At 46.7% G+C, this 17,538-nt stretch overlaps 2 protein-coding genes across 2 annotated transcripts; both read right to left on the reverse strand.

Annotated features, from left to right (window-relative positions):
- Positions 1 to 1,569: 1,569 nt before the first annotated feature.
- C922_02043 (hypothetical protein) lies at positions 1,570 to 10,362 on the reverse strand (the record flags this gene model as incomplete). The annotated part of the gene is made up of 1 exon (XM_008817642.1): positions 1,570 to 10,362. One exon carries the CDS (start codon positions 10,360 to 10,362, stop codon positions 1,570 to 1,572), a length of 8,793 nt encoding a protein of 2,930 aa, XP_008815864.1.
- Positions 10,363 to 13,703: 3,341 nt separating this feature from the next.
- On the reverse strand, positions 13,704 to 15,520 carry C922_02044 (hypothetical protein; the record flags this gene model as incomplete). The annotated part of the gene is made up of 2 exons (XM_008817643.1): positions 13,704 to 13,933; positions 14,158 to 15,520. The coding sequence occupies 2 exons, from the start codon at positions 15,518 to 15,520 to the stop codon at positions 13,704 to 13,706; spliced, it is 1,593 nt and encodes a 530-aa protein (XP_008815865.1).
- Positions 15,521 to 17,538: the final 2,018 nt, after the last annotated feature.

The raw sequence follows: 17,538 nt of genomic DNA on the forward strand, positions 1-17,538 counted from the left end.
AATGAACAAAATGTACAAAATGAGCAAAATGAACAAAATGGATAAAATGAACAAAATGTACAAAATGAACAAAATGTACAAAATGTACAAAATGAGCAAAATATACAAAATGAACAACAAATGGTATGTGTGGAGGAAGGCGCATCTCTTCTGACTCCCCCAGTGAGCATAGAAAAATTCTTGCCGCCAAGTGTAAACTGTCTTTTGGCGCTTAACTATCCCAGTAACGACCCTATGCCTGCCTTTGAGGCGTGCCTCTTGGCCCGTCCATCTTTACAAGGGACTGTCCAATGAGCGGAAGAGGAGAACATTTCCTCGCGCGAATTCATGGCTGTGTATCTTTTTCGATCTGTCCCTTTTTTTTTTTTTTTTTTTTTTGCGTATCGTGCCATGTGCACGAAGTGGTAAGAGTGATCATCACGCGACATGCACCAAATTGAAAGGAACATTTCATTTTACACGAAAGAACCTCTGCTTCGTTAGCACTTCAAAGATGATTGACCGTTCCCACCCCGGGTTCCTCCTTCTTTCTTCGCCGCTTAAACATGGGGAAGGGAAAGTTCGCAAAAATGTGCCCCTAGATAAATGGCCAATTTGGGAGCGCCTACAGGCACAACGCTGTCCTGTCATCCTCACGTTTGATCCCTACGTATAATACTAACTTATAATGCTAACTTATAATGCTCACTTTGGCTAACCAAACGACTTCCCGGCGGAGGTGACATCTCTTCACACGTCGCGCAATTTAGTTCCACTTCTCCAGTTCCATGGTGTGGTATTTCCCTGTAGCGGCAAATTATACTCACCGTTTTTTTTTTTTCCGACGCGATGACGATTCGAAGCTGGTTGACCTATCTGCGCTGAGTTACGCCGCCATCATTTGAAGTTGTCACTAAACATGGGAGTGCCACTGCGTCGGTCGCAGCGATACGTTACGGTGAAATGGGAAGGCGGCGGAGCAGAGTTAATCCCCCACAAAAAAAAAAAAAAAGGCTTCTGAACAGAACGTCCAGATGAGAGAGTTACCTAAATCGCCGATGAAGCCATGCCGATTTAACGACGCTGCCAAATGAAACACCTCACCATGTGGTGTCTCTTTACAAAAACACGGTGTAGACCGAGTGGTTTATCAAAACAAAGGATTTTTATTAATTCCGCAGGGGGGTGGAGGTGGGAAGATAAGGTTCATAGTTTTCTTCCACACCGACGCGAACATGCAGAAGTGTGTGTACATGTGCATATAGACACGCCAGCAGAGTGAGTCAAAAAAAAAAAGAAAAAAAAAGAAAAAGAATTAACCGGGGAAACTAACCACGTCGATAAGCACATGAGAGTAAACCACGGTGCGAAACATATGCACACATTTACACTCCGGCTTAATCATGCAGCATGGTCAAGTGCTTCCCATTGTGGGTGAAAAAAATTGAAGGCAAAAGGGGAGTGGTGGACGAATGGGGAAACTTCACCTAGGTTTGTTTCCCGCGTAAAGAGGAACTTAAAAAATGCGAATGAGAAAAGCTCGCGTGGGTGAACCCAGCTGCGAAGGCGGATAGGCGGTTTTGCCCTCCTCTAGTGCTCTTCGCCGTCCTGCTCACCCTCCTCGGCGTCGCCTTCCACACCACCTTCTGTGTCCGCCCCCTGCTTGTCAGACACCTCCTCATTGTTTTCATGCGAAGAGGGTATGCTAATGGCCCCCTCTTCATCGGCATTCTCCTCGTATGACTCGTCAGTCTGTGCCATGTGTACATGTGACGGATTGAACATAACGGGGTGCTCCTCCCCCGCTTCATTGCTCCCGTCGGAATGTGCAGATGGGGAAGAATCATTGTTGGGCCCCTCGTCATTGGAAGTTTCACCATGATGACGATAGGGGGGGTTGGTTGCACTGTCAGTAATTTCTTTGGAGCTATCCAGGGGTTCATTTTCTGATGGCTCTCTTCCTACACTGTGTCCGTCTTGCTCGTCATCTTCTTCTCCTTCCGGATCCCTCGCGTTGTACTCATCGTATTGGGCATATTCATCCTCCTGATCCTCCCCCATCTCGTCCTTGGAGTTACCTCCATCGTACTGATCAGAGTCCTCCTCCTCTGCCGCCGCGTCGTAATCTTCATACTGCTCGAATTGTTCATTAGCGTCCTCGCCATCGTTCTCACTATCGTTCTCACCATCGTCCTCGCTCTCCTCTTCTTCATCCTGTTCGTACCCCTCATTTTGGTATTCACCCATTGCATCATTCTCATCATCCTGACCATCCTCATCATCGTCTTCTTCTTCCTCGTCGCCTTCCTCCTCTTCACAGCCCCGCTGCTGTAACCCCGCGGACGCCCCCCTTCCATTGTCGTCATTCCCCTCACACTCCTCGTCTGATGAAATTACATAACAACTTCGGTTGCTCTCCCTTTCGTGATTTTCTTCTTCATAGGGGGTGAAATTATTCTCTCCTTTATGATACTGACTGCTCTGGAGAAGGTTCGGGTCGGCATTATCGTAGGTGTCTCTGTAGTTGGGTACCTCCCTTACGTCACCCACTCCTTGGATTGACTCCAACAATCTGTTTTCTTCCTTCCCATGCGTGTACAATTCAGCGTTCAGGTCATCCTCTCCGCTTCCTTCATCATCGTAGGGGTAACTCGCACCATCGCCCATGTAGCTCCCCTCCCCGTGAAAGGACTCTCCGCTGCTATGACTGATGTGTTCCCCTTCTTCGTCACTCCGCTGCGATTGTTGCGGTGGTTCAGATTGTTTCAGTTGGTCCGATTCTTGCGATTGTTGCAGTTGTTCCGGTTGCTGCTCCCCCTCCTGACTGTGCGCAGTGGACACACCTTCCGCCGTCTTTTTGAGCTTCTTCAAATGCCTCGTGGATGTAGCCCAATTCGCATTCACCATTTCTGAGTCTGAGTTGTATTTTCTTTTTTTCATTCCTTTTCTCTCCCCCATGTCGTAGTTGTCTTCGGACGCATGACACCTAAACGGACTGATCACGCCACCGCTGGATGCGTTCAGCTCGTTTATCAGGCGAGTTGTCGGGGGAGTCCATGCCGGGGGCTCACCTTGCTCGCGCAGCAGCTGGTCAGGCAGCAGTTCTCCGTTATGTAGTTTTCCGTTATGCAGTTCGTCACTTTGCGGTTGTTCTTGTTCACTCGTCCTGGCGCCATGGCTCTCATCAGGGTTTATTTCTCCTCCCTTATTGCATAACTCCTCTGTTGTCGTTGACACCCCTGCGAGTTGATCTTCACCATGGGCTGCCCCCTCCTCGTTCGGCGAGTTATGCGATCGGGTTTCTTCGCCTTCCACATCGACTACAATGGGAGAGGCATCCATTTCGCCGACGCACAGCTCCGGGTTGGTTTCCCCTTCATCTTCCACTTCTTCTTTATTCTCTTGACGAGACAGAATTGTGCCATCCTGCTCATTATTACCATTCACTTCCCCGCACGACGCCGAACTGTGCACTACGCTTCCCAAGCCAGTGGTAACAATAGCAGCGTCTTCTTCAATACTTACAACAGATCCGTTTGCGCTGGGGTGGGACGATTTTGCGTCGTCTTCAATCGGAACATTGGCCGCTTCACCTGGAAGACTGGCCGCCTCACTTGGTTCCTGCGCAGTCTTACTCTCCTGGTCCTTTTCGCGAATGATGCCTCGGAAGATGCCTCGAATGAAGCCAGTGACGTTTCCGCTGGAGCTTCCTCTTCCGCTGGAACTGTCTCTTCGGTTGACGTTTGCCGAAGTGCACGACGACTGCCTGTCCGCCAAGATGTTCTCCTCATATCGCTGCAACGTTTCGTTGTTCGTTTCTTGACTTCCGTCTTGTTTGTCCAACGGGATGATGGCACCCCCCTGGGGGGGCTCCACTTCTTCGTGTGATCCCTTCCCTGAGAGGTATCCTCTATCGGATCCTTTTCCCTTTGCTTCTTCGTCATCAACCGCCGTTTCATCAAAGTTTACCATGTTTGGAGACTCCCCTCTTTGGGAAGCCTCACTGTTGGGGTTTTGCTGCTCATTTGGATCCTCCACAGGGTTCTGACTCCTTCCGGAATCTATAATTGGGCTTCTCTCACTAGTGGAAGGGAGAACATGTTCTTTGCCAGGTTGGCCTTCTTGCAAGGATTCACTGCTACTGGCATCAACATTGGAGGAACCATTAACCGCGTCGCCTCTAACGAGGTGGCCACTAACCAAGTCGACGCTAATCAAGTCACCGTCAACCAAGTCATCGCCCCCCTCTGGATCTCCCTCCGCGTGGAAAGTCATAAAATCAGACTCTCCCCTTTCTATCATTGAATTAAAATTATTAGCAAATCTCTGGACATTCTGAAAGACCTCCTCAACGATGTCGTAATTAACGTTGGTCCATTTCCCCCCCTCCTGCTTAGGCATGGTGGAGTCACCATAAGGGGCGGCTCCCTGCAGCTCGTCCATAATGGAGTCGTACATGAAGAGATGGAAGGCCTTTTTCAAGCTCCTCAGTTGATTTAATATGGAAGGTTCCACTCTTTTCCTTGAATTGACTACTTTAAAGATATTACAGATGACTACGTTATGTTGGATGAGGTGAACAATGAAGTTCTTATATTTTCCTAGATTCACTGAATGCAGTTTGTTAATCTGTTCTGTGTTCTTTAGATTCGTCTTCAATGTCTGGATGGAGCTTTCGTTGTTCTGTATATTATCCTTTAGCTGTGCGATTTGGTCTAAATTGTTTACTTGTATCACTTCGTTGTTTTTATTTTTTGTCTTGAGGCTTTGGATAAATTCATTCTGCGTCTGTATGCTCTCCTTGAGAGAACTGACTTGATTTTTTAGGATCTGAATTTCCTTCAAATTGCGATTGATTATGTAGAGGTAGCAGGATCCCAGCTTAAATAGCTTCAGTATGTTGCACTTGATGATGACGATATGTTCGCTTCCGATTGAAGTCGGCTCGCCATTCTTCATGGATGGTTCAGCATCTGGTGCTTCCTTTCCAGACAAATTTCTAAGCGTAGTTAGTATCTCTTCCGACGAAGCGCTCATAGCATTCTCCAGAGCAGAGAAGCCACTGTTCGAAGTGCTGCCTGTGTACCCTTGCAGTACGTCATCCAGTTTGTTTCTATTCCTCTTCTTCAACCCATCGATGATTTCGTCTTTCTCCTTTATGTGCCTATGCATGTTATCCTTGTACTGCTCCATAACGATGAGGGATTCTTTCAATTTGGTCATACTGCGTGATAGAGAGGCGATATCATCGTGCAGCTTCTGAATTTCCATCTCCTTCTGCCTCGCCTCCTCCCTACACTGCTCGATCACTTCGTTTCTGTTCTCGAGCTCCGCCGTCAGGTCTATGTTTTCGCTGATGTATTTGTGTATTTCGAGCGGCATGTCGGTGGTACTCGCTTCTGCCAAAGTTGCCCCTTCCGTCGCGACTCCCCCGTCCGCCGCTACCCGCGCTACCGCCGCGCGCGCCCTCATCTCAGCGTTCTCATTGGTGAGCTTCTTAATCTGGAAGTTCAGGCCAATGATCTGCTTCTCCTTGGCGTTAATCAGGGCGAGGTGCTGCGTCACTTGACTCTGCAGCTTCTCCTTCTCTACAATCACCGAGTCGTTGTTCTTGGTGGATTGGAAAAATTGGTTTTCCTTCTCCAGTTGTTCAATCTTCCTTTCGTTTTCCTCTTTGGCGAGACGAAGAAGTCTGTTTTGTTCATTTACGACGTCTAAGTCAGTTCTAATTTTGTTTAAATGAATGGTATGTTCATTGGTCTGCTCCTCCAACTGCTGCTCCATCTTCTTTTTCTCAGATTCTCTCCTAGACAGTTGGCTCTCCAGCAGCTTTATCTTGACCATGTTCTGCTCTTCATTCAGTTGGACCTTCTCGATTTCCTTTGCTAGGTTATACAATTCTACCCTAGATTTCTGCAAATTCGCTTTCAGACTAACAATAAACTCATCATTCATATTCCCTAGACTGTTCTTATCCGTCAGATTTGTCTGCAACTCCGCGATGTACTTCTGCTGCTGGAGCAGTTTCCCCTTCTCGATTTGTAATTTCTGCTTCAGTTCACTGTTCTCAAGATTGACTTTGTCCCGTAGGGCACACTTCTCGTGCAGTTCTTCCTGCAGGTCTTTATTAACGTCCATCATCTGTTCTAACCTCGTCTTAAGAATCTGATTGTCGTTTAGATTTGCTCTCGTTCTAAACATATCATTCAATTGGGAGTTTTCTTTTTTTAAATTTTCCAGAACGTCCTTCAGATTGGTTATCTCTTCCCTGTGTGAAGTGATGATCACCTCCCTTTCGTTGAGTAACTTCTTATTTTGCTCCACCTGGGATTGATATTTCTGGAGAAGTCCACTCAGTTCCTTCTGCAAGGTCGATTTATCATTTTTAAGCAGCGCTATATATTCTTCCTCCTTCTGCTTCATACCTAGATGATCTTTTTTCTCACTCTCTAAAGATCTTATTTTGATTTCCAGCTGATCGTAATTCCATTTCAGTTTGTTCACTTGCAGTTCCTTCTCTGCCACTTTGTTTTTCAGCGTGTCAATCTGATCATTCAGCTTATCCTTGGTTTCATCCAACTCTTTGGCGTGCTTCGACTGTTCCATTCCTAGAAGATGATTTATTTTTCTTAATTTGTCTTCGTTCGATTGGCTTAACAGAAGGAACTCCTTATGCTTCTCCACCTGGTCACTGCACATTTTCTTCAGTCTTCTAATTTCGTCCTTACTGCATGCGCTGAAATTTCTCCACGTTTCGATTACCCCCATGAGGATTTCTTTCTCCCCTTTCAGCTGCATTATTTCTCTTTCGAGATCGGCTTTCCCCTCCTGTAACTTTCTTATCTTCACTTCTTTTTCTGCTTTGTACTCTATCTCGTCGATGATGGATTGGTGATAAGCACTTCCTCCGCGGTCTAAAGCGAAGGGCGACGCGCCTGTTACGTTCACCCCCTGGTGAGAGGCGCTAATCGTGTTGCAGTCCTTATCGTCATCCTTATGGTTATCCTTTTGGTCATCCTTATCGTCCTGTTGGCCTTGCCCCCCCTCGGCTTCCTCCCCACCCGCTGCTCCCGACACAGCCATGCAGTGCCTCAACACATTGACCTGCTTGATGCGCTCGTTCAGCTCCTTCTTCATCAAGGAGCTTTTACTCTCCAGATCTTTAATCCTTTGAACTAAATTCACATTTTCCATCTTCAGATTGCTAATATCAGACAGGTTCTTCCTATTGTGCTCTTTCTCCTCAACCCAAAGATCATTGAGATTATTCAACCTCCTATCGTAATCACATTTTATTTGTTCATTTAGGGAAAAGAAAGAGTTTAGCTTTTCTCTCAAAAACTGGTTATTCTCTTTCTCCTCCTGTATTAGAGAGTGTAGGTATGCCTTCTCATTCTCGTATAACTTAATCATTTCTTCATTCTGTTCGCTGAGCTTAACATTTCGTATTTGCCTGCTGGAGAGCTCCTCCTCTATCAGTAGCTTCTCCTTCTTCACCTCCTCATATTTCTCAATTAGAAGATCGTGTTTGCACTTGTGTTCTTTACACTCGTTCTGCAGAACAGCGTGGCTATTTATTACCCGTTTTATTTCCTCCTCATTTAGGCTCACCAACCTTTGAAGCTTCTCCTTCTCTTTCGATAAGATCTCCAAATCATATTCAAGCTTCTTCCCCCGTTCGAAGAGATTCGCTTCGTTAACATTCATCTCGGTAATCCTTTTTCTATTCTCCAAAACCTTCTCTTCGTACCTCTTCGCCAGCCTTATTATCCTTTCGAATCGGTTCAGCAGCAAATCGAAGGATATTTCCACATTGCTGAAGTTGAGATTGAAGAGATTAAAATATCGCTCATAGACAAGTTTGTACTTTTCCTCCATATCATGGAGATTGTAACTGACGATTGTGTTGAAGATCGTATTTATATGAATGAAGTGGTGGTGATAGAACTGCCTGTACTTTTCAATGAGCTTGGATTCTTCCAAATGGTGCAGCAGCTCCTCTTCCGAGTGCTTCTTCTTCCATTTGTGTAACTCCGCGGAGAGGGTCGCGAGGTCCACATGTCTGATCTGGGAGAGGCCCCCAACTTGGGCATCCTCCAGTAGGTGCTCCACGCGGAACTCCTCGTTGTATTCGGAGATCCGGCCAAAGATCTCCAGTGTGATGACGTAATCGTCAAAGTAACTGAGCAAATGGCTGCGTCGGAAGTAACTCATCTGCTTGTTCTCGATGGTGACTATGGCTTTCTCGAGATTATCCAGAATTTGACGGAAGCCCTCCTCCTTCTCCGCCAGGGCGTGCGCGCGGCCCGCCTTGCACGCGTCCTCATCGGCGCAGAAGCCAACCAGGTTGAGCGCCCCGCTAGGCGTAGCGGCAGGCTCTCCACCCTGGAGCAGCGAATTGTTGCTCACGTTGGAGGGAGTCTTCCCATTGAGGTCGTCCACAAGGCAGCCACCCTTAAAGTGTCTACCGGCGCAGTCGTTAACGGCAGCCTGGACAAGGCTCTCAATGGAGCAATTCTTATCGTTACGATCGACGTGGACAAAGGAGGAGAGGTTCGAAATGGAAGATATAACCTTCAGCAGGGTCTCTTTCTCCAACTTGATCCTAAAGTTGGCATCCTTGAGCTTCTGCACGAGGGTGTCCCTCTCCTTAACTTTACTTTCTACCTCTCTGATATATTCTAGTTTCTCATGAAGGAGGTTTTCCACGTGTGTCTTTTCCCCTTGAAGAGTAAGAGGGTCCAGGTGGTAGTTTTTCTTCACAAAGCGACTCATGTCGTCCTTCATTCGGTTGTTCCTCACGTTGACATAGCCCTTCTCCATTTTTTCATTTGACCTCGACAGAGCAATGATTTTCACCTGTGCTTCGTTAAGTAGATAATTCAGGCTCTTAAACTTTTTCTTTTTTATCTTTATGTACTTATCATGATCGCGTTTTTTTCCATCCTGCTCCTCTGCCGAATCGTCCGAGTCAGGCAGAGGGGTATTAAAAATGACTTCATAGGTATACAGAGCAGAGAAGCAATTGATATTTTCAAAGAGAGTGGAATCAATTTGATGCTTCTCGCACACATGTCTGATATCATTAGTCGATCGAAGAATCATCACGTTGCAATTTTTTGCATTTAAAAATTCATGCGTAAAAGAAAACATGAGATTATTTTTCTCCACAATTCTTTTATACATACTTTCGAACTGTGTCAAAGCCTCTTTCAGATTGTCTACTTTGATTCGATACTTTTGGACCTGCTTTTTCAACTGATCATTTTGCTCTTTTAATTCATCTCTATCTTTTTCCACCTCCAATAACTTTTTCATGCTACCTTCTGATGTGGCCAAGGATTTGCTCAGAATCTCCTTTGCTTTGTTCAAACTCTCAACGGCATTTTTTCTCATCGTCTCCTCTTTTTGTATCAATTCTCGAAGGGACTCCAATTGTGCTTTGTTTTCTTTAATGCCTTTAAAATTGTCTTTTTCACTTTGAAGATACTTGTTTAGTAGTTTTTCCCTCTCCACTTTGAGCTGTTCGTTTGTTTCTTTCAGATTTCTGTTTTCTCTTTTTATTTCATCCATTTGTTTGTTAAATTCTGTCTCGGCTTTAAGTTTCTCCTTCATCATATTGTTACATTCTTCGCTTAGTTTTTCATTTTTTCGATTCACTTCTTTGTACCTTTCTTCAATCTTGGCTAATTTAATCTTAACCTCGTCGTATTCGCTTTTGTAACGTGCATAAGTGGATGGTCCTCCTGTTGCACCTCCGTCTGTGGTTCCCAAAATGATTCCTTTCCCTCCGTAGTGCATGTCACTTTCTAGGTTCTTCCTTTCGATGATATTTTTCAAATTTTTGCACTCCTTTTCCACCTGATTGTTCCTCTTCTGCAGTTCTTTCACCTCCTCATTCCTTTGTGCACACTCTTCCTTCGTCCTTATCAGCGTGTCCATAACCCAATTGTAGTCTTTTATTTTAATCTGCAGCTTGCTCCTGAGCTTTGTTATCAATTCATCTTTATCCTGATGCTTCGAGTCGTCAAACAGCTCGTCCTCCTCTGCGCTCTTAATTTCGTTGATGCAGAGCGAATCGATGATGTTCGCCTCGCTGTGACTGTGCACCAGGCCGTAACTCTGCGCGTGGCCATGAATCTGCGTCTGACTTTGGCTGTAGCCATGTGTGTACTCTGTTCCGTACGTGGAGCCGCCGTTTTCCCCATAGCTCGGACCGCAGCTGGGATCGCCCTCGTAGGGCTCGTTCGACGGGAACAGACTCTCATACTCCAGGTCGTTTATAATCCCGTTCTGACTTCCATCGCTTGGAGCCGCGTGGCCGCCTCCGCCATCTTCTCCATCTCGCGCCTTCTCCTTGCCCTTCTTGGCGTTAAAAATCATCTTTTAACAAATGGGGCGGGGCGGGGAGAGACGAGGAGAAAATGTCTGAAGGGTGAACGGAAACATCCAGGATTGCACACAAAAAAAAAAGAAAAAAAAAAAAGAAATTCAAAATGAGGTTCACAAATTTGGCGTCGCCTTCTGACCACCACGCCGTCCATTCTCCCGAGGCCGTCTGAGGACCGCGGCGCCACGGACGAGCTAAGCTCCTGCGCGCCTCAGTCCGAGGGGTCTTCGTCAGTCGCCCATGGGGGGAAGGGAGTAGGGGAGCAGCGAAGCAGCGGGAGGGGCTTGCACCGTGATGAAGCTGGAAAATGGGAATAGCAGCGACAAACCGCTGCCGCGGATCGTTGCTGCGAATCACTGCCGCTATACGCAGCTGGGAAAAGCAAACTGGGCGAAGACCCAAACACTCGCCCAGCCTTTTCCGTATGGCGCCTCACCCGAAGTAAAATTCCGACCGAGTTCTTCACTGCGGGCTTCGGCTGCTACTTCATTCAGGTGTTGGGCGGGGAGCAGCTCAATCGCGTCAATGGCGTTAATCTTGTCAATGTCGCCAATCACGCCAGTTGCGGCGAGGGGCAGTTCTCACCAATTCGCACCGGTTCGCTCAACTCGCGGCTACCGATTCGAAATCACTAGATGACGAAAACATTTTGCAGTGAAGCGGCCGCACTGGTGCGCCTGACTTACAAACTTATTCTCCCGAAAAAAGGAACACCTTCTTTACGCGTTCGTACTTATCCCCATAATGTTAAGTGAAAACGCGAAAAGGAATTTTTTCCCTTTTTCTTTTTATTCCTTTTGCTTCCTTTTTTTCCTTTTTTTTCCTTTTTTTCCTTTTTTTCCTTTTTTTTTCTTTTGCGGAGCTTTTGCTTAGCCTCTTCTTGCACGTTTCGACAAATGCCGGGGCGCAAAAGAAAGGAAATTATTTTTCTCCTTCCGTAGGGGGGCGGAGAATTCTGCTTTGCTTGATTTCGCTACAAATTTTTCTTTTCCTCTTTTTCCTTTTTTTTCCTTCTCCTTTTTCTTTTTTTATCTTTCCCTTTTTCTTTTTTTTCTTTTCCTTTTTCTTTTTTTTTTCCCCCAATCTTTGTGAGCTGTGGAAAATGTAACCGCGGAATGTTGATGGATCCCGCGGGACACCTCTCCCCCCCGTCCATTCTTTGACACCCTGACTAATTAACCCCTTTATGCAGAATGGTAGTTCTTCTGGAAAATGTACCCAACAGACTGAGTGTACATTATGCTGTGATCTCCGCGCACGCTTCGCTGCTTCGCAAATTTGGCAGACTTGCCACACTTGTCACACCTGCCACACTTCGCACCTGCCGCGTTCTCTCGCGTGGGTGGAGACTCGTTCGGCGAAATAGAGACATGTACCTGCAGAGAGTGAAGCAAGGCTGCGAAGGAGTGTTTATTTCTGCCTGCCTTTTCATTCCTCGTTTAAGTCCTCATTCCGTCGCTTCATTCCCCGCCTTCCACTTCTTCCCTGCGTGCAAAGTTCAACTATGGCAGGATCCCCTCCGTTGCCCTTAGGTTGGGAAAGAAAGAAAAAAAAAAGAAGCATAGAAGGGCAACACGTAATAGCCTGGGAAGAACGATTCAACCTCGCATTGCAACACCTTAAGGGGTTCTCCCAGCGTGTGGTGTTGGACGCCTCCCTCCAGTGTGCATATCTCCCCTTGGGTAGTTAGGGGACGAACGAAGGGCAACGTTTTCCAGCGTTTTTCTTCTTCCCCCCTCCCCTTCTTGTCAGCCCAAACTCCGAAGGGAGTCCCCAAATGGGAGTATACAAAAAGAAAGAAAAATAAAGTAAAAAAAAAAAATAATAAAAAATAGGAATAAAAAACTGGAGAATTCATTTGGCTTTTTCTTCCAGCTGGAAAAAGACCATAGACATCGCAGCATTGGTGGAAAGACAAGCAATTATTAAACTTTCCCAGACAGAGATCTGCATGAATTATTCTTCGTTTTCCTCACCGTATGCATTCGTTCGGTTGTGTTTCTTCCTCTGGAGGTTTCACTGCTACAGCTCCCCCGAGGAATGTGCTACCGCTTCAACAGAGGATCACTTTGTTTTATTTGCGTCGCTAGAAAATCGCTTTGAAATGGTCTTCTTAAAGAGAATTCGTTTGGAGGGCAAATAAAGGGACGTTTTTTTTCTTTTTTTTCTTTTTTTTCCGTCTCAAAAGGTGGCTCATATGAAAACAAAGTGCCACCACGATGGGGGAAGACAAAGATTGAGTTCTTATTTCTCTTCCCCCCTTTATGAGAAGATCCGTACAAGCGCAAGAATTAATCGGCTAAACTGATGTAGGCAGACAAAGTGTAACACACAAGTGAGCAGAGTTACGACTTCGTAGAAACGTTGAACTTCGGTGGACCCAGACGAAAGTCAACACATTGATGCCCTCATGTGAGTAGATCCTCCCGTTTTACACCCGTGGATGGAGGTCATGAGGGGTGAAAGCTACTCTGATAGGTAGGACAAGCCATCCGAATTATCGTCACCAATTGGGGGACGTTTCTCCCTTTTGACCCAACTTTGCGACCACTTGATCATTGATGCTCAAAGGACCGGACGCGCCCTTCCCCCGCCGATCAGGAATGCCAGACATTCTAACTTAAAATGTTAAAGCAATTAAAAAGGGGGGTTTAAAAAGGTTATCATTAAAATTGTGCAAGTACACACGCACATATTCATGTCCGTGCGCATGCATTTGCCCTCCTGCACACAGGCGCAGGACTGGACTGGAATAGACTACATTAATCAAAGTTAAAGGGTGGAAAAAAAGAAAAAAAGACTAATTACACTATAAAAAAGGAAATATAAACAAATAATGGCACACAGTACTCGGGGAGCGGCGAAGCGAAGTGCGCAGCAGAACCATCCCTGTGTATTAACATGTGCCATTAAACAAGGGGCATACAAAAAAAAAAAAAAAAAAAGAATAGGTGAGATGAGGTGAGACGAGATGGGAAGTAGGAACGATGCGCCAGACGAGACTGCGAGACGAGGTTGCAACCCGGGCTGTCTCCCCTGTGAACATCGTAGTGCGTAGGCTCTTCTCTACTCTTCTCTGCTATGACGTGCCCCGTTGGACGAACGTATTCGTTCACTAAAACAGGGGGGCATCAGAGGTGGGGACTGAGAAATAACGTAGCCGGTGGGGCCTGCCAAACTGTGGTGCCTACAAGAGATCCCGCTGTGGGGGCAACTTTCCCCGGCTTCTTCAAACTGTTCCTACACCTGCGTGCATTGGTTGAGCATTCTTCCGACGGTTGTTCTAACCGCTGTCTCCCCCGCTGTCTCCCCCGCTGTCTTCCCCGCCGCCCCTTCAGGCACTAAAAACAAAGGGATCGAAGAGATAGTTGCGCACGTCAAAGTCATCCGACACGGAGCTTCTGGACCCTTTGCTCTGGAAAAAAACAGAAGCCAAGTAATTCACGCAATACGTTTCGTAGATCTGGATGTTATTTATGATCATAATTTCGGACAAGACGTCGCAGTTCTTAAATTTGTTCATAATCTTGTGAATGCGCTTCTGTCGTATATCCTGGATGAGGCCTGCGCAAGGGGGGAGGAGTGAGCGTCCAGGAGGAAAATGAGAAAGGGGGAGGAAGGCACCGCAGGAGAGTCCTTCGAGAGAACCCATCGGGACTGCCCATCAGGAATAACAATCGGGAGTGCCCCTCGGGACTGCCCTTCTCGAAAGCCCATGGCGACTCCGCCAAATGGTCATAGCGCCGTGCCTCCGCTTCACCATTCCACCGCTGATCACTCCACCTTACCTGCCACCTTGAGGATGTACTTGTAGGGCGTGCGCTGGCCTATGGTCTCGATCGGCGTGGAGTTCTTAAACGCGTTGTTTTCGAGAAACATGGAAGATATCTCGAAGAAAAAGGGACTGGGTAGGTCCGTCAGCTCATGCATGTCTTCAAACTCCTTCTTGTAGATATTTTTCAAATTATCGATATAAAACCAAAAAGGAAACTCGACGGTGGCAAGTCCTTCTTCACTTAATTCTTTGGCAATGTAAACAGGATACCATTGCCTTTGTCCTGATTTCATCTTTTTGAAGTCGAACCCTTCCACCTCTGATAAGTCCAAGTAGGGAATATCTGCCAAGGCTTTTACCACCACTAATTCGTCCAGCGCCTTCTGCCATATGATATGATTAATGGATTCTTCAAAAAGGTAATAAATTGAAATCTTATTCAATTCTATGAAGTGCGGATTAAATTTCATCGGCAGATATTCGATATGCTCTTCCACATGTCCGTTAGAAGTCAGAATGCTTTTATTGATAAAAGAAGGAGCAGATACATTCTTATCATTAATGTAAATAGCCTGGTTAATCGTCTCGATATTATCCTGCTGAAGTTCACTGTTCTGTAGGTACGTATAGATATTTATCAAATTATCGAAGACGTAGTTTTTTTTAAATTGCTTCCCCTTCACAAAGATGACATTACTCTGGAAGCAATTATACGCATTGGACAATTGGGGAGGCAAAGATTTTATGCTCTTAAAACTTCTGTATAGATTACAGATCTTCTCGTACACACTTGTTAATATCTTCTTCGTGGAGTAGCTCTCTTCTGTGTCCAATTCCGATATCGCTGCGTCCAATTTGTCCAATGTCGTTTCGAGAAGAATCAAGTGGTCGTTATTTATCTGTATAGTTTTATTCCCAATCAGATATTGATCCCTTATATAGAAGATATTGTATACTTCTTCACATGACTCTATGTTTTTGACTGGTAGCTTGGGGAAGTTTTCTACGACAACATTCGATTCGTTGCTTAATAATTCAATTGCTGCTAGCTTACTGAATGGGGGCTCCTTTACCACTCCGCCGAAGCTTCCGCCGTTATTGCTTACTCCAGCGCCGCCTTCTACTGCTACTTCACCGACTGCTTCTCCGATTACTTCTCCCACTGCTGCTCCCCCTCCTGATGCCTTCCGATATTCACCACTGTCCTTGTACAGGAATGCGCCGTGGTTGTTGCTAACCGCTCGGCTCGTCGCGTACGCCTTCCGACGGGATTTGTCGCTCATGAAAATCTTCCCCTTGCCTTTTTTTACGGACGCTTTGCGCAGTTTTGCTTTTTTTATTCGTTTTTTTTTAAATATGGAAAACACATCTGACATTTTTAACAAGCAGAGGATTCTCGTGTCTGCCGAATTTTAGGCACACCTTTTGCCCTAAAAAGTTACGACTATTTTTGCCAATTTTTTTTGCCCAATTTTTGCGCCAATTTTTGGCGCAATTTTTTTGCTCTACTTTCTGCTTTTCCTTTGCGACTTTCTCTGACCTCTGTGTCGCCCCTCCCTGGGCGCGTCAATCACTCGTGCGTTGTTCCGGTGGGACCTCGGCCGCGTGTCGGGGCATGTTCCTCGGTCACGCCGCCGGGGGCACGCCTTCCTGTCTAATATTCACGTGTCTAACACCCACCTGTCTTGTCCTCATCCGTCGGCCTCTCCCCTCTGCGCTCGCCAGCAGCCGCCTCAGGTTGCTTCTTCTGTTGTTGCGCGCCTCGGTGTGCCCCTCGCACGTGCTGTGTTCGCATTCATTCTCCTGCTGCCTTGCGCGTATGTTCCTGTCTCCAGCTGGTCCGAATGGAACGCTGCCACCTCTTCCGCCGTTCCCTCTCCCTGTGGGCCTGCCTCGCTTCTCCGTTCGCACGGACTGGCTTCGGTTGCTGCGGATGCTGTAGTTGCTTCGGCTACTCGTGTTGCTTAAGCTACTGTTATAGATAGCCCAGTTCGGCTCGCCTTAATCGCTTCTTTCCCTTGACGTGCTGGCTACCGAGCGGAGAGCGTTCTCTCGGCAGGTGCGCTGCTCTTTGGCAGAACGATTTCGACTCCGAGTTAGGCGTGGGTTATAGCATTGCAACTGGTCTTCCTCCCCCTTTGGCCTCCCGCGCACGCGCAGATAAGTGTGTGTGCAGATAACTCCGCGCGTCAGTGCGTGTGTGTACGAACGCTACGCACAAGCATGTTTATTCGTGTGTGTGCGCGTCCGTACGTGCGTTCATCTGTTTAAGCGTTCGTACGCCCGTGCGTGTGCTTGTTTGCTTCTTTGTGCACGTGTGTTGACATGTGCTGGCATACACGTGGGTGCGACTCCTTGGGTTATGATTATCCGCTTGGCTGCGGCGCGCGGGTCAGCCCTCTCTCTCTTTCCCTATCTCTGGAATTCCTCCTTTCTAGGCTCCTTCACCGTGTTGGCAGAGTGCGTCACTTTCCGTTGGCGTCAAGGGGGGAAGAAGGTTACATAAAGTGTTATCTCCTTGCGTCAAGGGAAGTTATCTGTTCTCCGCCTCCTCTTGCGCAGCGGTGTCATCCTGTGCCACTTGTTACCATTCCAGCCAGTTTGCGCTATTTTCCTCCATCTCAGGGCCGGACGAACGCCACTTGAGGTATGAAGCAGCTGAGGGAGTGCGGAGGCGACGCCATGTGTTCCGAATGTTCACTTTTGCAGTGTGCGTTTTTTTTTTTTTTTTTTTTTTCCTCGCACTTTGGCGTAGTTTGGGGGCATTTCTATCACTGCTATTTGGTATGCATATATTTTCCTTTCCTGAGAAAAACTTATTTGTAATAAATTCAGAAAGAACAAAAAAAAAAAAATAAATCCTATCATGTGTTAGCAAGAATGGCAAAATTTTTCACCCTCTCTCCCTCCTGCGTTTTCCTTTTTTTGATGTGTACTTTTTTATGAGGCCCCTTCGTGTTGCTTCTCACCACATTCTGTTTGTTGTTGCCCCCCCCCCCCCTGAACAGTTGAGAAAGAGTCAAGAATGACTCAAGAAGGAGATTGTTGGACGGAGAAGTTCCTTACCATTTGATGGGCCAAGAGAGGCGGAACGGGAGGGACACAAAGTCACCTCCCCAAATGGGCATATCAGCAGAAATGAAAATGATCCCTTCTACACAAAGTTGTCGCTACGCCATGTCCACGTTACGCATTCAGCACGGCCAGTTCGTGGATGCCTCCGTTGCTTGGGACTCCTTTCTCCGGAGAACAACCCACTCCTCTGTTTACAAACGGTGGACGGATAGTAGCGCACGTTTAAAAACATAGACAGCAGTGCTCACCAGAGTGTGTAATATGGAGCGAGCAGTTAGAGGCGCTCTAGGCATTCAAGGAGTTCGATGCGTTCGAGGAG

Source organism: Plasmodium inui, assembly GCF_000524495.1.
Source record: "Plasmodium inui San Antonio 1 unplaced genomic scaffold supercont1.7, whole genome shotgun sequence".
In the NCBI taxonomy this organism is placed as follows: domain Eukaryota; phylum Apicomplexa; class Aconoidasida; order Haemosporida; family Plasmodiidae; genus Plasmodium; species Plasmodium inui.